Genomic DNA, 20,191 nt, shown 5'->3' with positions numbered 1-20,191 from the left:
TTCAAGTCAATGAAAATTCTAAGTTACTCCAAGAAAGGAAACTACTTTAAAACATTATTTCACGCTTGTCTGAAGGATCCCTAATTCATTCATTTAATGAATATGTACTATGACCACTGTGCATTACGTAGAAATACTTAATGTGGGTAAGTGAATACGGTAGTTCTTAGAAGACAATCTAGTTCTTGCAAGTTAAAGCAGGACAGCTTAAGTGTAATTTAGGCATTTCAGTTCTTGCCAAATTTTATTACTGACTATTAATAGCTGGATTTGGCTTCCTGTGCTTCTTTCAATAAGAGCCCTGGAGAGGGCTGGGGATGTGGCTCAAGCAGTAGCGAGCTCTCCTGGCGTGCGTGCAGCCCGGGTTCGATCCTCAGCACCACATACAAACAACGATGTTGTGTCTGCCGATAACTAAAAAATAAATATTAAAAAAAATTATCTCTCTCTCTCTCTCCCTCTATCACTCTCTCTTAAAAAAAAAAAAAGAGGCCTGGAGACCCATCCAAGGGCTGTCTAAAGATGGTTATGTGATATTTAGCTACTGCAATGCTGATTTCAGATCTCTACTTGTGGGATTTTCTCTTCTTCTTTTTTCCTCCATTTTTAAAATGAACTTTAAAATTTTTTAGAAATTGCATCTGGGGAAAACAATAAATTCCCTCCCTTCAATTAGGCAGATGAAAGACAGAAATAAAGCAAAAGGGGGAAATGAAGACAACATGACAAAGCAGATTAAATGATCAAAAGTAGTGATTTATAGATGATTAGCAATCAAGTCCCCTTTTTTTCCCTTTTTTGGTTGAGGTGCGTAATCCCATTTAAACCAGAGTCTCCCACTTGCAAGCATAGCCTTTGCTATCTGGCCCTTCCTGGCAGACACTTTCCTCCCTGTTTTTCACACTCTCTGTATCTTATGAAGCTCCACAAACTGGGTCACTTCATCCAAGTGAGGCCACCACTTATACAGAAACCTCTCTGCAATGATTCTCAGCCAGGGCGTGACCCTCGCTTCGCCCCTGGCTGCCTTTTCCAGGAGCTCTTCCAATTCCTCCTGGGCCAGGTAGCAGCAGCTGTCAACTTCGTCGGGATCTGGGTGGATGGTCACATTCTTCTTCACTAAGAGAAGGTAGCAGATCTCATGTTCTCCCCAAATTTGATCTGATTTTGCTTTGTAAAAATATCTTGTCATAAACACTATGTCCTCTGTAGAAAGCTGTGGCAGAAATTGATGCAATATTAATAACATTAGCATAAAATACAGTGTACAGGAAAAAGGAGAAAATAAACACATTTGTTTACCTCAGAGGAGATAAACAAATTCTGTTGGTAATTGATTATTATTCAAACCTTAATTTTAAATGATTTTTTTTCTTTAAGGGGAGATTGCAAACTTTATTGGCACTAACACAAAAATAAAATTGATTCAAGAAATGGCAGATCACTTTGACAATGCACAATTTTTATGCAGATGTATGCATTATGCATTTTTATGCAGATTTATGGATGCATGCTACCTTTTAAAATTGCCTTTGAGACCTAGGAATGGGTATAAAACAGCTGATACAGATGGGAAAAGCTTGTAGACTCCCTGAAAAGTCAGTTAGCCTTAGCAGATGTGATCTTTCTCAGGTTTTTTCCTTAATGTTATGACGATGGACAAATACCAGGTCCATATTTGGGACATATATGGCATGAATATTCTTTCCTTCCAAAAAATGATGATGATGTAATCAGTGGCACTTTGGTGTGTCAAGGGTTTCTGGTGAACACTCTACAGGTGTGGTCTTGTTTTTAACCATTGGTTGTCTCAGTAGACATTGGTTTGATTGCTCTGGAACAGCTGGAGAGCTGTTGCTCAGGCCTATTCCTGTCCCCTGCTGTCATGGGATATGCCCTTCTCATTTGAAACTATGTCATCTGTGATGGGTATGTCTAAGTCCAAGGGCCTAAGACTCCCTGTGTATTCACTTGGAAACTGTTCCTAAGGAGCAATGGTCCTTGTATCTACCGTGTTAGTACCAGAAGTGCAAAGACTGCTAGTGGTCTACACTGTTAATGAACTTCAGAGGTTCAGTCCATGATCAGCCAACTCTATTGCCCTGGCCAAGATGAGCTGTAGCATCATGGCTAAAAGCATGGCGAAGGAAAGCTGCTCACCCTGTGGTAGCCAGGGAGCAGAGAGAACTAACTAAAGTTTTGTGGACTCAAGTCTGAATAATAATCTGACTTTGGTTTCCTTGCTGTAACAAATGTATCTCTGTCCTATTTTGAAGGACCAACTCCTCCACCTGCAACAACAGAAAAACCAATGAAAACTGGCCATCCTCTCTCACCTACTGGCTTTACAGATAAAGTTAACAAATGGGTAATGGACAGTCACGGCTGATCCTGGGCATTCCTTTTAGCGTACACTGCAATTTCTTCTTCAATTTTTTTTTTATAGAAAACCAGATTCCTGAACCATCCCAACCCTGCCAAGAACAAACCAATGTGCTATGACCCTGTCCTCTGCAACAGCACCATTGCCAGGCCAAGGGCACAGATCCAGTTCCTGGGACAGCACAGTTGTTACTGGGCAGATATTCGTACCTGCTCCTGGGGAATTCCCAGCTCAGCCTGCAGGCGTCTCAGGGCTGCCCTCTTCACTCCCAAGGCGTCCTTTTCTTCCAGTTCTGCAGGGTTGTATAATGGGTGACTACTACAGGAGTCAGAAAAATGCCCTGGAAAAAACATACAAGGGAAACATCCCTCTTACTTTATTTGAATATATTAAATACAAATACAGACTCTTTGGGTAAAATTGTCATTATCTGTCATCATCAGCCTGGCAGGTGGGAAGTGCAGGTTTGCTATGGTGCTCAGGGCAGAGCCTGTGTTCCTGCTGCCATGGGGTGAGGGTTTGGGTGAGGTGCCTCTAGGTGACTACTTGCGGAGCTGTTCTTAAGACTCAGCCTTGGCTGCCTGCTGCAGGTGCTCACCCACATGCCCTGTTGCACTCTCCAAGTCAGTCTCAGGACCAGAAGCGGTTCTTGGGCAGATTTATGTCCCATGATGGATCTGAAATCCCATTTGAGAGAAGAAGAGATGAGCGCATGTGTGTATGGCATCGGTGGATTTAGAGTCTTGCTGGGGAAGTAAAGGGCATATGTGGGAGTGTTGGGCTTGGGACACACCACCTCGAAATATGATGGCAGGAATAGGAGATTGGGAAATGCCACACCAAAATTGCTGCTTTGGACTCCAAACTGAGAAAACCTGGAAAAGAGCAAGTGGAGGAGGGGGCTTGCTCTGAACTTGCCCTATCTGACCAGAGAAAATGAAAACAACATTATACATCTTCTCCCTGGGAAGTCAGTAAGATGCCCAGCAAAGATCCACCAGCAGAAATTGGAGGGGCTCCCCACCCAGATAGCTTTTTCACAGGTGGCACCTATTTTGACAGTTCCTCCTTGAGATCTCCTATTACCTGGGAAGATTTTATATTTGCATCACAAGGCAATCTTTATTCCCCATATTATTTTTTCCTTTACTCTTCCATAACTTGTCCCACTTCCCTCCAGAAGTCCCTGCCCCTATTCTTTTCTGTAGCTCAGGATAATTTATGAATGTCATCATCTGCTATCCTCGCTTCTAAAGGGATATTCTTACATTTGTCATGATCTTAGGAAGTATAGAAAAATTCAGTCTTAAGACTTGGATGGTAGGATGATAGTTTCTATCATTATCTTCTTTTTTTAATATTTGTTTTTTAGCTTTAGGTGGACACAATATCTTTATTTTATTTTTGTGTGGTGCTGAGGATTGAACCCAGTGCCTTACACATGCCAGGCAAGTGTGCTACCACTTGAGCCATATCCCCAGCCCTCATTATCTTCTTAATTTTATGTTTAAATATTATTTATTTTAGTTCCCCAATACCTTAGACGGATAAGTTCTTCTGGATTTAAATAGCTTTATACTGCCAGAAAAAAAAAATCCCAACTAGAAAAAACCCAGGCCACTGAAGAAATACCAGATTGGTAAGTATGGGTCTGCAGTTTCCTCCTAAAATGTCATCTGGCTGTGCAGATAATTAATGTCTCGGAATCCGCCAGGTCAGATTACATGGAAAGTTTCTGTTAAGTCATAGGTTCAACTGAGTGGACTTACCAGGAAAAGTCAGCTTGATGTCTGATCGCGTCTGAATCAGGACTTTCTTCTCTGTATTGAACAAAACCACACTGAAGGCTCTGTGCAGCAGCCCTGGGAGGACAAGCCCAAGACTGTGAGTGAACACGGGGAGTCCTTGCAATAGTCATCGGTTCTGTCCTCAGTCTGCGTCTTGTCTGAAAAATCTGTATATGACCTTTGAGTCCCTACTCAAGCACATGCAGTTGTCTAAATTGACATTTTGAAACCTTTAAGTAATTAAACTTGTTTGACAAAGTGAAACTCAAAGTAAAAGTTTAGGCTTGTCAGAGAAGACCAGAGCTGGATGGTAGTTCAATCAGGAAAACCAGATTTTATTCACAACTATTGCAGTAGGGGAAAAGAGACCTTAGAGTAGCTCTGGTATCAACTCTGAAATCAGCACTGGCAGGAGGGAATTTGTCCCTAAGGAGCAAAATGGAGGAAGGCCGAGGGAAAATTTCTAGGAGGGTATGTCTGGGGCAAGAGGCATTCCAATTAGGTCTACAGGATTAATGTGGTTCTTTCTCAAGACCTGGGTGATCAGACATCACCTGAGGATGGTGTGGCATGAGGACCTGAGCAGATACAGAGGGCAGGAGTCTCTCTGAACCAAGTTAGCAGGATTCTTGCTTGAGCTGGGTTTTATAAGGGGAGCGCACAGTTGTCTGGGAGGCTCGGACTCTGCTGACACTTAGGCTGAGCAGAGACTCTTTGTCAAGGTGGGTGCCTCAGAATCTTTTCCCAAAAAGAGAAGCGGTGAAAGGACAAGGTGCCCATATGGCCTCCTTATGCAAAAAGCCCAGATTCGCCTGCCTCTCCATCTCTCTCAGGTGGGAAAAATGAGAAAATCTTGCAAAATTAACAAAAAAACATGCGGTGCCACCTTTCTTGATGTTCTCGTTCAGATGGCAGTTCCTCTTGGTGTCTTCCCCAAGGACCTTGTCATCTTCATCAACCACAACAAGCATTTCCTTTAGGCGTTGTAGTTGATGTTCACTGAGCCAGTCGGGATGGACTTCAGACATAGCTGCGAGCTGGAGCCAGCCTGAAATGGGTGCATGACATTTCCTCTTGTGCAGAGGATCATATCTAATTTTTGCTATTTGTTACCAAGCACCTCAGGATTTATCATATGGTATTGAAGTAGAACTATTGTTAGATATAAGAGGTGTATGGTGTTTATAATTTAGTGTCTTTCTGAATAGGAAATCTTGGAGAGAGATATATATACAAATATCATACATATAGATATGTAACATGTTATATATGATATACATTATATATATTTGTCATGTATACATATCATATATAATATATATAAATTATATATATCATGCATATATATGTGTGATTATTATGTATATATAATATATATGTATATGTATGATATGTGTGTGTATATATGTGTGTGTGTGTATATAAAATATATTCCCTAGGGGTCCTTCAATGAAGATTCAAACAACAAACAAACCCCCACAAAAGAAATAAGTGCAAGTTCAGATAACATTATTTGTAGTGTTTTTTGGGAAAAGGAATCAGGATTGGAACAGATGTGGCGATTTCGCCACCTTTTAGAAAAGCTGCATTGACCTGAGTCTCATGCATCCTCTTCAGAGCCAGATAGATCCCCACATAACAATTTCCCCAGATCATATTTTCAGTACCATTTATTTTCACCAAAATCTTTTCATTATCCCTTCCTACTTTTTAATGAATTGCAATTGCTTCTGTCCCTTGTCATTATTCTATTATTATTTTCAGCAATCCGTTCATCCTCTTAGTAAAAAGGCTGCTTGACTAGACATGTGGACTGGGGACAGAACACAAATATAGAGAGAACAAGTGCTGAATAGGTACAAAATTTGATCAATAGGCAAAAGAATTCCCATGAGAAAAAGAATACGCACTAACCGTTCGTGGAAATTTGAGACTCCTGGGTGTCAGGTGTGGAGCTGAGCACTCAGATTGAACCAGGGTCTTTTATACCTTTGAGGTGTGTGGAAAGATGCCATGAAGATGATCTCAAAGATTTATATTCTAAACATGAAACCATACCCTGACCTTTCTCTGCTTCTGTCTTTCCATCAGACTTCTGCGTATTCGTGGTACACACCTTCTTTTGAAAATTTTTATTCAACCTGTAAACCAATGTTCCAGGTGTCACTCATTTGTTTAACAGGCCAGATCATACCATCTCCAGTGCCTTGGAATGTAACAAACCATTTCCATTGTTCAATGACTTGCTTTGTGAATCAGATGATCATAGAAAATCATTTTGACTCAACTTCACCTTTTTTAGTGTATTTTTTTAAAGAAAACTTTAGTTGTCGATAGATAGACCTTTATTTTATTGATTTATATGTGGTCCTGAGAATCGAACCCAGTGCCTCACACATGCTAGGCAAGCGCTCTGCCACTGAGCCACAACTCTAGCCCATTGCATTTGGTTTTTAAATTTAGGAGAAGTTATGTTCTGTTGCATGGTATGTTGATGTTTGCGTAAGGTGGCATTTCAAATAGATATGGAAAAGGTAATTATTTGAGTATTGATGGGATATCTGGCTTGCTTTTTTAAAGGAATAAAGTTACTTTCTTACTTCTCCATATGAATTTAAAATGTGTGCTTAGTTTGCTCTTCTTTTTTCTAGTTTCTTTCTTTTTTTTAATTTATTTTTTAGTTTTCGGCAGACACAACATCTTTGTTTGTATGTGGTGCTGAGGATCGAACCCGGGCAGCACACATGCCAGGCGAGCGTGCTACCGCTTGAGCCACATCCCCAGCCCCTAGTTTCTTAATGTGTAAACTTTTGTTATTGATTTGACTTCTTCTTCCTTCCTTTTTTCTTTTCTTTCTTTTTTTGATATAGGCATTTGTAGCTATAACTTTCTCCTAAACACCATGTACCAGTTATGTTGTGGGCATTTTTCTTCCTGCTTGGTTAAGGGCTGGGGATACAGGTCAGTGATAAAGTGCTTGCATAGCATGTGTGAGGTCCTAGGTTAGATCCCCAGCACTAAATAAATGAACAAATAAATATTTGGTTGATTTCCTTTGTGATTTTCTTTGAATTGTGAATTATTTGGTAGTGTGCATTTAATTTTCAAATATTCCTGGATTTTCCAAATGTCCTTCATTTGTTGATTTCTAATTTTATTTCACTGAAGTCACAGAATATATTTTGTATGGTTTAGATCCTTTTAAATTTATTGAGATTTGTACATGGCCAACTATACCCTAGAGAGTATACTATATGTGCTTGAGAGGAATATGTATTTTGTTGTCTCTGGTTGGAGTGCTTCATAGATGTCAATAAGGCCAACTGGGTGGATCACAGTCTACATTCTTGCTGATTTTCAGTTTAGTTATTGTGTCCATTATTGATCATAGATACTGAAGTCTCTATTATTGATGAATTGTATATTTTTCCCTTCAATTCTGTTAGTTTTTGCTATACACAATTTTGGAGCTCTTTCATACATAAGTATATGCTTGGAATTCTTAATTCTTCCTGATCGATTAGCCCTTCTCTCAATATAAAATTTCTTTCTTTGCTTCTAGGAATGTATTTTGTCCCAAGTCTGTTTTATTCATTATTAATATATGACTCTACTTTTTTTTCTGGGTACTGGTCTCATGGTGTATCTTTTTCCAGTCTTTTATTTTCAATCTATTTGTGTTTTTGAAACTACGGTGTGTTTCTTGTAGAGAGAATATAATTGAATTTTTAATCCAGTTTCTAATGACAATTTCTGACTTGATTTGAATATTTAATCCACTCACACTGAATATCATTATTCTTTTTTCATATTAGCATGTTTTATTAATTCACCTTAGTGTCATTATTGAATTAGATGAATTTATACCTGCCTTTTCAATTTTTTTTTCTTTACTTGTAGATGGACACAATACCTTTATTTTATTTATTTATTTTTATGTGGTGTTGAGGATTGAACCCAGGGCCTCATACATGCGAGGCAAGCGCTGTGCCACTGAGCCACAATCCCAGCCTACAACTCCCATTTTTTATTTTGTGTTTTTTTGTCTATAAGTTTTGTTTTTGATCCATTTATCTTCCTTTACCACCTCCTTTATAGTAAATATGTATTTTCTGCTGTATCATTTTCTTCTTGTGTTTATATTTTATGAGAAATTTTCTTAGTGGTGCTTTAGGCATTACAACATGAATCTGAACTTTTCACATTCTACTTTAGAGTAAAACTAGCTTAATTCTAGCAAAATACAGACCTAAGCCAAAACAGCCCCACTCTCCCCTCTGTTGTGCTCCTATTAGGCCTGTATATGTACTAAACTCAGCAGTACAGCACTGTAATATTCTCTTAAATCCACTTCAATCAGCCATTCCACTAAAATTACTTTTAATGTGCTCTGTGAGAGTTTATTCCAGCGGACCTAGAATTCACCTGAGCTGATTGGCTGCAGTTCTAACTTGTCATTGACCCTTTGTAAAACGCATAACATGAATTTATAGTCTTGGTTTGTGTCCATGGGTCTAAGAAATCTTAGGGTGGTTTTTCCCACTTTGTCAGCATTGCTTACTGATAACAGCGAGATAGATCATTTGTATATGGTCCCAGTGAGACTCAGAAGGGTTGAGCTGTTGGGACTAGTTATGTGATAGAAATGGCTCCCAAGGCTCTGGAACATTTGCTGTGAGGAAATCAGATTTAGTGACAAAGCTGCAGTTGTTAAAAGACTGTCAGTTTATTTTTGGTGTCTTGAAAATTGTTGTCACTATAGTTTTCTCTTTTTTATTCCAAAGCTATTAAGTGCAATTTTTGTAATATTTATTTATCTATTGGTACTAGGGTTGAAACCCAGGGGTGCCACTGAGCTACATCCCCAGCCTTTCTAATTTTTATTTTGAGACAGGGTCTCACTAAATTGTGAAGTTTGGCTTTGAACCTGCAATCCTCTTGCCTCAGTTTCCCCACTCACTGGGATTACAGGCATGTGCCCCTGTGTCCGGCTATAATTTTCTTTATATCCAATTTTCTTCTTTTTGCACATACTATTGGGAAAAGGGCAATACAAAAAAAGATGATGAAGGAAGGAAAGGTCCAGGAGCGGGAGAGAAACAGAGAGCCGGATAGTGTGGATATCCATAGCACCACTCATCCACTTTCCAATCTCTTCCTTGTCAACTTTTATTCGCACGCTTGCCTTGGCAGCACATATACCAGAATTGAAACAATACAGGGAAGATGGGCACGGTCCCTGTGCAAGGATGACATGTAAATTCACCAAGTGTTCCGTAGTTTTTTCTCTCATGTGCGGAAGCTAGACCAAAATAAGGGGGAAAAGTGGTGGTGGGGCATCCCATGAAAATGGAAGAGAGATCAGGGGAGTGGAGGAAGGGGAGTGAGGAGCAGGGAGGAGCAGTGGGAAAAGGGAGGAACACCAGAAATGATATCCACCAAACTATCGTGAGTGTGTATAAATATACCACAGTGAACTTCACCTTTATGTATATCTATAAAGCAGAGATATACATTTAAAAAATTCTAATTTAAAAAGAAATATGAGAAAATAGAAGAAAGACCAGCAGAGGAAAGACAACAGGGGAGAGAGGAAGGGAGGGAAAGGCAAAGCGCTGGGGACAGAATTGGAGCAAATTGTACTCAAAGACTGTATAATTCTGTCAAAATGAACCCCACTATTATATATAACTCTAATGCAGTAATAAAAACAGTGAAAGAAAAAAATTTTTAATTCATTCCCTTTTCTCTTTCCTTTTGCTTTTCACTTTGTGTTTTCATTGATTAAATGAAACTCACTCAGATTGCTTAGCTTGGTATCTGAAATGGCTTGCCTTGAAGTGCACTTTGAATCTACCGCCTCATCAAGGTGATCTCTGCGTGACGTCACATAGTAATGCCATATACTTTATCATTTGGTTTATGACCATGGCGGTGCTGCAGGGCAAGTTGGAAAAGGATGGTTTGTCCAACAGATTATATTGGGTAAACTGGATATTCATAAGAAAAAATGAATCTTGACATAGACCTTATACCATACTCAAAATTGATTGTAGATGGATTGTAGTTCTAAATATGAAAGGTAAATCCATAAAAGCTTTTAGAGGAAAACAGAACATCTTTATGACTTTGGAGTAGGAAAAAAATTAAGAGGATTTAAAGAACATTACTTACAAAGGACAAAATTGACAAACTGGGTCATATTAAGAAATTATTTTTCTAAGAGATACTATTAAATAGAATGAGAGGAACCCCCAAGAAAGGGAAAAGATACTTGCAATGCTTATATCCAAAATGGCTGTGTTATTCAGAATATAGAACAACTCTGACAAATCATGAAGAAAAGACAACACAATAAAACAGAAATTGGCAAAATCTCAAACTACCACATCACAAAACAAACAAAAGCAGTATCTGAGTGGCAATAAACATGAAAAAAGAGTCAATTCATTAGTAATGGTGAGAGGCAAAATGAAATATGACATGGAACCACCCATATTCCCACAGAAATGACAAAATGAAAAAAAGAGACAACACCAAGTTTGAAACAACCTCGGGGGCCAAACATACCTGTATGTACCTGTATTACAAACATAATACAGAGTGGGAAAAAAAATCCAGATTCAGAAAAAATGCATTCCATTTATATGCAGCTCAGGATCAGGCAAAACTAGGCTATACTGTTTGGGAATCCATAGTCTGCAAAATTATAAAGAAAAACAAAGATGTGTTAACCATAGAAATCAAGGAGGGGGCCACCTGTGTGTGTACTTGATAATTATCTGTTAAATCCAACAGCTGTATCTTATGTACTTTTCCATGTTTATATAAAATATGTGGATAAATGCATACATTTATTATTTCACAATAATTTATTTTGTAAAAAAATAAATAGAAAAGAATAAATTTGGGTACACAGCACACATTGACAGTCAGTTCCTTGGCCTCCGAATCTACCTTCTGGCCTCTTATACTGACAGGGGTCCAATAGTCCTGCTAGCTAGAGTGCAGAGTCCACTATGACTTATTTCCATATTGGTTCTCGTAATCACTCAGTTTCAAGGCCCTCATTTTCTATTTAAGATTGAAACCAAGTATTCTATAATTAAACTAACCCCTATCTAAATCCACATTCCCAGCCCTTTCAGCAGAAAGTCAGGTTTGGGCTGATTGTCAGGACTGCCCTTATTGGGTTCAGATTAGGGTCCTTCTGTTTCTCTGATTTACTACCAAATCCTCAGATTTTCCTTGAAGTCATAAAAGTGCAAAGGAGTTTATTACACTTCTTTCCCACATGTACAGCTTAGGTAACTCTTCCTTCCAGGCGACTCCTCTCAGTGACTCAAAGGGAATGTTCTATAGAATGGCTGACTTGAGGCATTTTATCAAGGAAATCAAGGAAAAGACATTATTGGGCCTGTGAAGGTACAAACCTGGGTGGAGAGAGTAAGAGAATCTACCTTATCACATTCTAAGGGACACACAAAATACGAGATTTACTTTGCAGCAGAATAAGCATTTCAGTAAAATAAACAAAAGGAGAAGGAAAATAGACATGAGGTACCCATGCACGTGTTCCTCAGCCTTTGGCTGGGATTCCGTGAAGACTTCATTAAATAATCTCAGAGGTATCTGCTGAATGACAGAGACAACATGTTCAAAGGATGGAGCTAGTACAAAGTCAGTTTGTCCTCTCAGTGCCACTGCAGGTGTTGGTTTCAGCTGGCATCACTTAATACCTCATTGATATCTGTCACTGTCATTGGATTCGTCATGTCATGGGTGTTGAATACAGAAACTTCCAAAGTTTCAGTTGTGTCCATACCAGAGTACCATTGTGATTTTCTCACTGTAGCAGATGATGCAGTTCCCATCACTCTATAGCTAGTGACTACCAACATTTCCCTATAAGAAGCCCAGTGCTGAGGACGGTACCCTGAAATTTCACTACAGAGAAGAAAAAATAATACACACAGAAAAAATTTAAATTGCCCACACTAGAGTATCCTAACTATCTATATAACACAGTTGTCTGTTTATAAAGCAACCTGGAATGTAAAGCTGTCCTTCCCTTACAAAATAAACACAGGAAAAAAATGAGGATTAGTTCTCTCCCTATATGAATGGTACTAACATCAATTAATAATGAAAAATGCTTTTGTATCTAAATTCATTTAATTTGAACAACAAACCCCAGAGTTCTACCATGACTCAGTTTCGAGTCAAGGAAAGTCAAGTGCTGAGTTTGGGAATATGTACAAGATCATCCAGATAATAGTTGCAGAGTTGTGCTCTGTGTCATGTTTTATTTTTATTATTATTATTTTTATTTGTTCTACTTAGCAGTACATGACAGCAGAATGCATTTCAATTCATCACACACAAATGGAGTGCAACATTTCAATTCTCTGGTTATACACAGTATAGAGATGCACCATTCATGCAATCATACATGTTACTAGGGTAATGATGTCCATCTCATAACACCATCTTTCTTTCCCCCATAACCCGCCCCACCCTCCTGTTTCCCCAATTCAAAGTTTCCCATGACTCCCCTGCCATCATAGTCAGCATCTACTAAACAGAGAAAACATTCAGTTTTTGGGGACTGGCTTACTTCACTTAGCATAATATTCTCCAACTCCATCCATTTACCTGCAAATGCCATAATTTTATTCTCTTTTAATGCTGAGTAATATTCCATTTGTTATGGGCCAGGGTATATGAACAATGCCCCAAAAGACTCTATTTTACCCTGAGATTCCATATCATGTAAGAAATGCTTCTCCCATGGGAAAGCCTGGCTCTGTACCCATTAATAGTTACCTAGCATAGCATACCTGGCCATTCACAAAATAGCAATTCTTATACAATGTAAATTTTTTCTCTTTGGTTTCCATTTTTCTTGGGCAATGTACCTTGTCAGAGATTGATTGTCTAGACGTTAGTAACCATTCTCTAACTTGTACTGAACTAGGGTCATTTTGATCCAGTTCCCTTCTGCTTGCTTGCTGCTATACCAACCTGGAAAGTCCTGTGGGAAATACCAATGTACCCATTGCATTGTCTCGCTAACTGCCCAGTTCAGCTTCTGTACCTGCTTGCTTGCAGCTACGTCAACCCAGATGTGGTTTTTGCGTTTAAATAACCTAAAATGCTCAGGCTCAGGGCTGTTCCTTGCAGAGACAGTTATGGGTACTGTGGGGAGCAGTCGCCAGCCAGCCAGCCAGCTAAATAAAAACTCTTCAATTTGGACAAAACAGGAACTTGGTGTGTTTTCTGAGAGACCTGCCCCACAACACGTTGTGTATAAATACCACAGTTTCTTTATCCATTTATCTATTGCTGGGCATCTAGGTTGGTTGCACAGTTTAGCTATTATGAATTCAGCTGCTATAACATTGGTGTGGCTATGTCACTATAGGATGCCGATTTTAAATCCTTTGGGTATAGACCAAGGAACGGGTTAGCTGGGTCAAATGGTGGTTCCATTCCAAGTTTTCGGTGGAATCTCCACTCTGCTTTCTAAAGTGGTTACACCAATTTGCAGTCCCACCAGCAATGTAGGAGTATAACTTTCCCCCCATATTCTCTCCAAGACTTATTATTGCTTGTATTCTTGATAAATGCCATTCTGACTGGATTTAGATGAAATCTTAGAGTAGTTTTGATTTGCATTACTCTAATTTCTAAAGATATTGAACACTTTTTGATATATTTGTTGTTCACTTGTTTATCTTCTTCTGAGAAGTGCCCATTTGTTGATTGGGTTGTTTCTTTTTTTGGTATTAAGTTTTTTGAGTTCTTTATATATCCTAGAATTAGTGCTCCATCTGATGTGCATGTGGTAAAAAATTGCTCCCATATTGTAGGCTCTCTCTTCACCTCAATGTGTTTATTTTGCTGAGAAGAAGCTTTTCAGTTTGAATCCATCCCATTTATTGATTCTTGATTTTATTTCTTGCATTTTAGGAGTCTTGTTAAGGAAGTTGGGGCCTAAACCAACTTGATGAAGATTTAGGCTTACTTTTTATTCTATTGAGTGCAGGGTCTCTGGTCTAATTCCTAGGTCTTTGATCCACTTTGAGTTTTGTGCATGGTCAGAGATAGAGGTTTAATTTCATTTTGCTACATATGAATTTTCAATTTTCCCAGCACCATTTGTTGAAGAGGTTATCCTTTCTCCAATGTATGTTTTTGGCACCCTTTTCTAATATAAGATAACTGTATTTATGTGGGTTAGTCTCCATGTCCTCTATTCTGTACCATTGGTGTACATGTCTATTTTGGTGCCAATACCATGCTGTTTTTGTTACTATATCTCTGTAGTATAGTTTAAGTTCTGTTATTGTGATGCCTCCTTCTTCACTTTTTTTTTTATCTTATTTTTCCAAATGAATTTCATGATTTCTTTTTCTAGTTCTATGAAGAATGTCATTGGGATTTTAATAGGAATTGCATTAAATCTGTATAACAGTTTTGGTAGTATGGTCATTTTGACAATTTAAACTCTGCCTATCCAAGAGCACAGGAGATCTTTCCATCTTCTAAGTTCTTTTTAAATTTCCTTCTTTAGTGTTCTGTAGTTTTCATTGTAGAGGTCTTTCACCTCTTTTTGTTAGATCAAGTATTTTATGTTCTTTGAGGCTATTTTTTAAATATTTATTTTTTAGTTGTAGTTGGGCACAATATCTTTATTATGTGGTGCTGAGGATCGAACCCAGGGCCTCACCTGTGCTAGGCGAGCACTGTACCGCTGAGCCACAATTGCAGCCCTTGAAGCTATTTTTGTTTCTTTAATTTTTATTGTTGGTTGTTCAAAACATTACCTAGTTCTTGACATATCATATTTCACACTTTGATTCAAGTGGGTTATGAACTCCCATTTTTACCCCGTATACAGATTACAGCATCACATCCGTTACACATCCACTGTTTTACATATTGCTATACTAGTGTCTGTTGTATTCTGTTGAGAGCCACAGCCAAAGGGGCCCCAGAAAACTTCCAGCTGCCAGCAAACTCCCAGCTGCCGGCTGATGATTGGCTCACAGTGGCCCCAGCAACATCTAGCTGATTGGCTCCTCTGCGGCGATGTTCATTGGGCTGTTTCCCTGCCCTTCAAGCTGCCAGCTGATGATTGGCTCACAGTGACCCCAGCAACATCTAGCTGATTGGCTCCTCTGCAGTCATGTTCATTGGGCTGTTTCCCTGCCCTTCAGACTACGGAACTGCTCATTGGGGGACTTCTTTGGCTCCGCCCACGCGACCCAGCCAATCGGCCTCAAGAGCAGGAGGATTGGGGGAGGTGTGGTGGTTTGTGTGGGGAGAGGCTTCTGGAAGCCAGTGGTGGCAGTTGGGCTCTGAGGGTTTTTCCTGAGGAGCTGTTTTGCTTGGCGTTTGTAGTTTTAAAAATAAAGTTTGTTTCTTTTGACAAGTGGCTCCTGAATTGTGCCCAGTCAGACTGCGGCAGTATTCTGCTGCCTTTCCTATCCTCTACTATCCCCTATCCCCTCCCCTCCTCTCCCATCTTCTCTCTCTACCCCATCTACTGTAATTCATTTCTCCCCCTTGTTTTTTTTCCCCTTTCCCCTCACTTCCTCCTGTATGTAATTTTGTATAACCATGAGGGTCTCCTTCCATTTCCATGCAATTTCCCTTCTCTTTCCTTTTCCCTCCCCCCTCTCACCCCTGTTTAATGTTAATCTTCTTCTCATGCTCTTCCTCCCCACTTTGTTCTTAGTTACTCTCCTTATATCAAAGAAAATATTTGGCATTTGTTTTTTAGGGATTGGCTGGCTTTACTTAGCATAACCTGTTCTAATGCCATCCATTTCCCTGCAAATTCTATGATTTTGTCATTTTTTAGTGCTGCGAAATACTCCATGGTGTATAAATGCCACATTTTTAATCCATTCATCCATTGAAGGGCGAGCTGGGGCTCCGTGCTCACTCAAGAAGGGAGAACGGCCAAGAGCCCCGAGCAGGGGTTGAGCAGTGCTTAAGTACACTTTTTTAGGGAGGGCAGGGACTTTGCATACATCACAGTCTCCTTTAACAAATCACCATACACCGTGGGAAAATCTCAAACAACAATTCTCAAACATGATTAGTACATTCATTGGCGGGAACAGGTCCGGCGGGAGTGATAGGTCAGTCCTAAGAAGGGGGGTACATTCAAACTGATTGGTTTGGGCCCTGAGATGCCTACGTGCCAAGCTGCACAGGATCCTAGGTTATTAAACAACAAAATGGTCAGGGGGAATATCTACTGGGCAGTCCCGGGAATTGTCCTAACAGCTACAGGAATTTCAGGTTTTGAGTGTAGCATAGGAACTTAACAATACCTGGTCCTTTACATTTTAACTCAGGCTTTGCAGCTTAGAAGCAGCTTTACAATGCCTGGTCCTTTACATTTTAACTCAGGCTTTGTAGCTTAGAAACTTTACCCTTTCAGTAGGACTATTAAATCATACCTTGAAGTAACACAGTCCATTGATAACATTTAACAGGTTGATGATGATTATATATTTAGGTACTGTAAAAGCAAATTTTTTCTTATCCTGAGGTTGGAGAGGGATAGTAAAAAAAACAATCTTTTAAATTAATAACAGAAATTGACCATTTATTTGGAATCATTGTAGGAGAGGGAAGTCCTAATTGTAATCTCCCCATAGGTTTAATACATTTCTTAATTTCCCTTAAATCTGTCAATAGTCACCATTTTCCTGACTTCTTCTTAACAACAAATTCAGTAGAGTTCCAAGGTGATGTGGAATATTCAATATGTCCAGCCTGTAATTGTTTAGTAGCCAATTGTTTTAATGCCTCCAGCTTTTCTTTATTTAAAGGCCACTGGTCAATCCATTTAAGAGTACTGGTTAACTGTGTTAATGGCATTGCTTGAGGGGACTGAACAGTGGTTATAAGTTTTTTGAAGGAATGTGAATATGTGCTCCAAGTTGAGAAAAAATATCTCGGCCCCAAATATTAATTGGGACATTAATTATGTAAAAAGTTGTTAGAAACCTGATATTTTCTAAGGTATGACATGATAGAGGGCCAGAACTGACCCACACATCTGCCACTGCCCCTAATCCATTTAATGTTATTTGGCATTTTTGTTTAGGCCATTCTTGTGGCCATTGTTTTATGGAGATAACTGAGACATCAGCCCCAGTATCTAATAATCCTTCAGAATATTTTTCTTGAATATTAAGAGTTAAAGAGAGTCTCTGATCAGTAATTAAAGTTTACCAAAATATATGCTTCCCTGTGCTACCAAATCCTCCAGTTCTTGATTGATTTTTAGAAAGAATTTTTTTTAAAAAAGGTAACAACAAAATCTGGGCAATGCATTCTCCACTAATCAATGAAAGGGTTTGGGTAGAATATGTCATGATGAAAATTTCACCTGTAAAATCAGGATCAACAATTCCAGGAATTACATGGATGCCTACTAAGGCAGAGCTACTAAGTCCGACAATTAATCCAAAACTCTTAGAGAGAAGAGATCCATAAACACCAGTCTTTATTTTGTAAGTACCACCTCTGGGAGACATTAAGATATTTTCACTAATAGGTAAGTCAGCAGCAGCACTTTGTTGGGTAGCTGCATAAAGATTATCAATATTAACTTAGTATTATCCTGAGATTGTTTGGTGGGTGACCCAACTCAGGGGTCATTGTTGCTGGGAAACAAGTGAGAAGTGGTCCCTGGTATTGTTTATGGGCCCCAGGGATGACACCCATTGTCTGGTTTACATGTTGGCAAACTTTAGGAGGTATCTTTTTCATCTTGGGAGATATACTATTATTACTATTATTACCTTTTTTTTGCGACAATCTTTTAGAAAATGACCTGCTTTTCACCAATTAAAGCAAGCTCCTGATTTATTGGGTTTAAGGGCTCCAGCCATTGCTGTAGCAAATATAGAAGCTTGATTTTTAATTCCTCCCACTCCAGCACAAGCTCTCACATTTTCACCCAATGAGGCGTTTTGTCCTTTTAATGGCCCCCAAGTACGTTTACATTCAGGTTTTGTATTTTCAAATGCTAATGTTTCCAATAATATCTTTGCTATTTGATCTTGACCCACCGCCCTCATTACTTCTGCACGCAGTCTCGCAAGAAAATCAGTATAAGGTTCAGTAGCCCCTTGTATGGTTTTAGTAAAGGAAGGTTGTGCTTGACCAGTGGGTACTACACGTCTCCAAGCTCTCAAGAAAACCTGTCGAACTTGTTGAATATCTTGATCTGTATATTGAGCCTGTTCTCTTAAGGCACGGTAATTACCTTCCCCCATTATCTTATCCTCCATAGGTCCAGGGGGATTTTGAGTCTCATTCTCTTGAGCTTGTTTCCGTGCCTCATCTTCCCACCAACTTCTCAATTGCAACCACTGAGATCCTTCTAAAACTGTTTTTGCTAATGCCTCCCAGTCCAAAGGAATAAGTAATTTAGAAGTTCCTAAATTTTCTAACATACCTAGCACAAAGGGAGACTGAGGGCCATATTGAGAGACCACAGCTTTTAAATCCTTTATAAACTTGTATTCCATTGCAGTATACTGAACATCAATCATTTGGGGATTATGAGGGTTTTGTTGTCTAGTAATAGGAAACAAATGTGGTAGATTAATAAAACCGCCAGGGGGAGCTGGAAGATCATCATCATCATCATATATCATAATAAGAGAAAATGAAAAGAGCTGATGTTCTCTACCCACATCAACTTTAGACTTTGTAATTGGAAAAAGGGAAGCATTAGAAGGAGCAGTAGGGTTTAAGAGAGGACCTTCGCTTTTTTAATTTCGTTTGTTCTACAAAGGCCTCCATTATTTTTTTCATACTAGAGTCACTATCTGAGCTTTCTAAATCCCTTTCATCATCCAAATCTGATTTAGGAGAATCACCTACAGTATCACAGATATCTTTCCTGGGCTCCGTTTTATTAATTTTAGTATCAGATTTTGACATATCAACTTTGACTTCATGATGAGAACCCTTTTCACTATTACTCTCTAATAATTGTAATGTTTGAGTAATAGCGCCACACAGTGTCCAAATCTTTAAAGAAATAACATTTCCTGCATGATGCTGCTTATGGAGCTCTTTTTGAATGAGTTTCCATTTCCCTAAATTTAACTGGACCTTGGTTTGATACTGGAACCAGTAACAATGACATTCTATAATTTTAAATAACTCCCTAAGTCTCTTATGAGATGTTTTTACATCTATGTAATGCAATAATCCTTGTAGTAATTCTACATATTGTTCCTTTAAGGATTGGGAGTTTCCCATGTTAATTCCAAAAGTCCCCCTTTCATTTTCTCAACCGGGGGTGCTTACCCTTTTGGTGCTGAATACTGTCAACTACACCAATTGTTGCAGAGAATTCAAATGCAGGTCAGCATGAGCAAGAAGAAAAAGAAGAAGCTCCCTTTATTGAATATAGCAGTCTTTATATAGTATTGTGAACAAAGAAGGCACCATTCCAACAGCAATGACTCAGGTCTATAAGCTTGCAGAACATTATGTGCAGAAGTAGCTTACTAATCAGAAGTAACTTGCTGATCATGTCTTAATCTACTCTTGGGCTGGAGCATTCTGAGCTCTGCTCCTTAAGAACAGATGAACATTCTTGTTTGCAAGTAATGTTCTTTTCTCAGAGTCCTTCCAGCCCACTTGGCAGAACATCCTGTTTGCAGGCAAGCTCCACCAAGGACCAAAAAGCATCTTGTTTGCAAGCACGCAAGCAGTTATCCTATCTGATTCTCTACATCCTTGGCAGAACATCCTGTTTGCAGACAACCTCCACCAAAGACTGCAAAGAGTCTTGTTTGCAAGCATGCAAGCAGTCACGTCTGATTCTCTACACTTATGTATAGAAATGCATTTGATTTGTGGGTATTGATTTTGCTACTTTGCTGAATTCATTTATTATTTCTAGAAGTTTTCTGGTGGAATTTTTTGGATCTTCTAAATATAGAATCATGTCGTTGGCAAATATTGATAGTTG

General features: G+C 39.0%; 1 protein-coding gene and 1 non-coding gene across 3 annotated transcripts; one reads left to right on the top strand and one right to left on the bottom strand.

Annotated features, from left to right (window-relative positions):
- Window positions 1–735: 735 nt before the first annotated feature.
- On the bottom strand, window positions 736–19,614 carry Idi2 (isopentenyl-diphosphate delta isomerase 2). Of its 2 annotated transcripts, XM_026412726.2 has the most exons (6): window positions 19,522–19,614; window positions 10,741–10,869; window positions 5,057–5,218; window positions 4,153–4,245; window positions 2,593–2,723; window positions 736–1,216 (listed from the first exon to the last, which is right to left on the bottom strand). In XM_026412726.2, the coding sequence occupies exons 2-6, from the start codon at window positions 10,811–10,813 to the stop codon at window positions 899–901; spliced, it is 777 nt and encodes a 258-aa protein (XP_026268511.1). In that variant the 5' UTR covers window positions 10,814–10,869; window positions 19,522–19,614; the 3' UTR covers window positions 736–898. The 2 variants fall into 2 exon arrangements, with proteins under 2 accessions (XP_026268511.1, XP_026268515.1); XM_026412730.1 differs by lacking the exons at window positions 10,741–10,869; window positions 19,522–19,614 and adding an exon at window positions 6,085–6,171.
- On the top strand, window positions 9,352–9,454 carry LOC113200214 (U6 spliceosomal RNA). Its single transcript, XR_003303011.2, has one exon. It is a non-coding gene; the product is annotated as a U6 spliceosomal RNA (small nuclear RNA).
- Window positions 19,615–20,191: the final 577 nt, after the last annotated feature.

The sequence above is a fragment of the Urocitellus parryii genome, chromosome 9 (genome assembly GCF_045843805.1).
Source record: "Urocitellus parryii isolate mUroPar1 chromosome 9, mUroPar1.hap1, whole genome shotgun sequence".
NCBI classification, from domain to species: domain Eukaryota; kingdom Metazoa; phylum Chordata; class Mammalia; order Rodentia; family Sciuridae; genus Urocitellus; species Urocitellus parryii.
The sequence above is the reverse complement of the archived record's forward strand: the minus strand, read 5'-3'. Positions and strand labels throughout refer to the sequence as shown.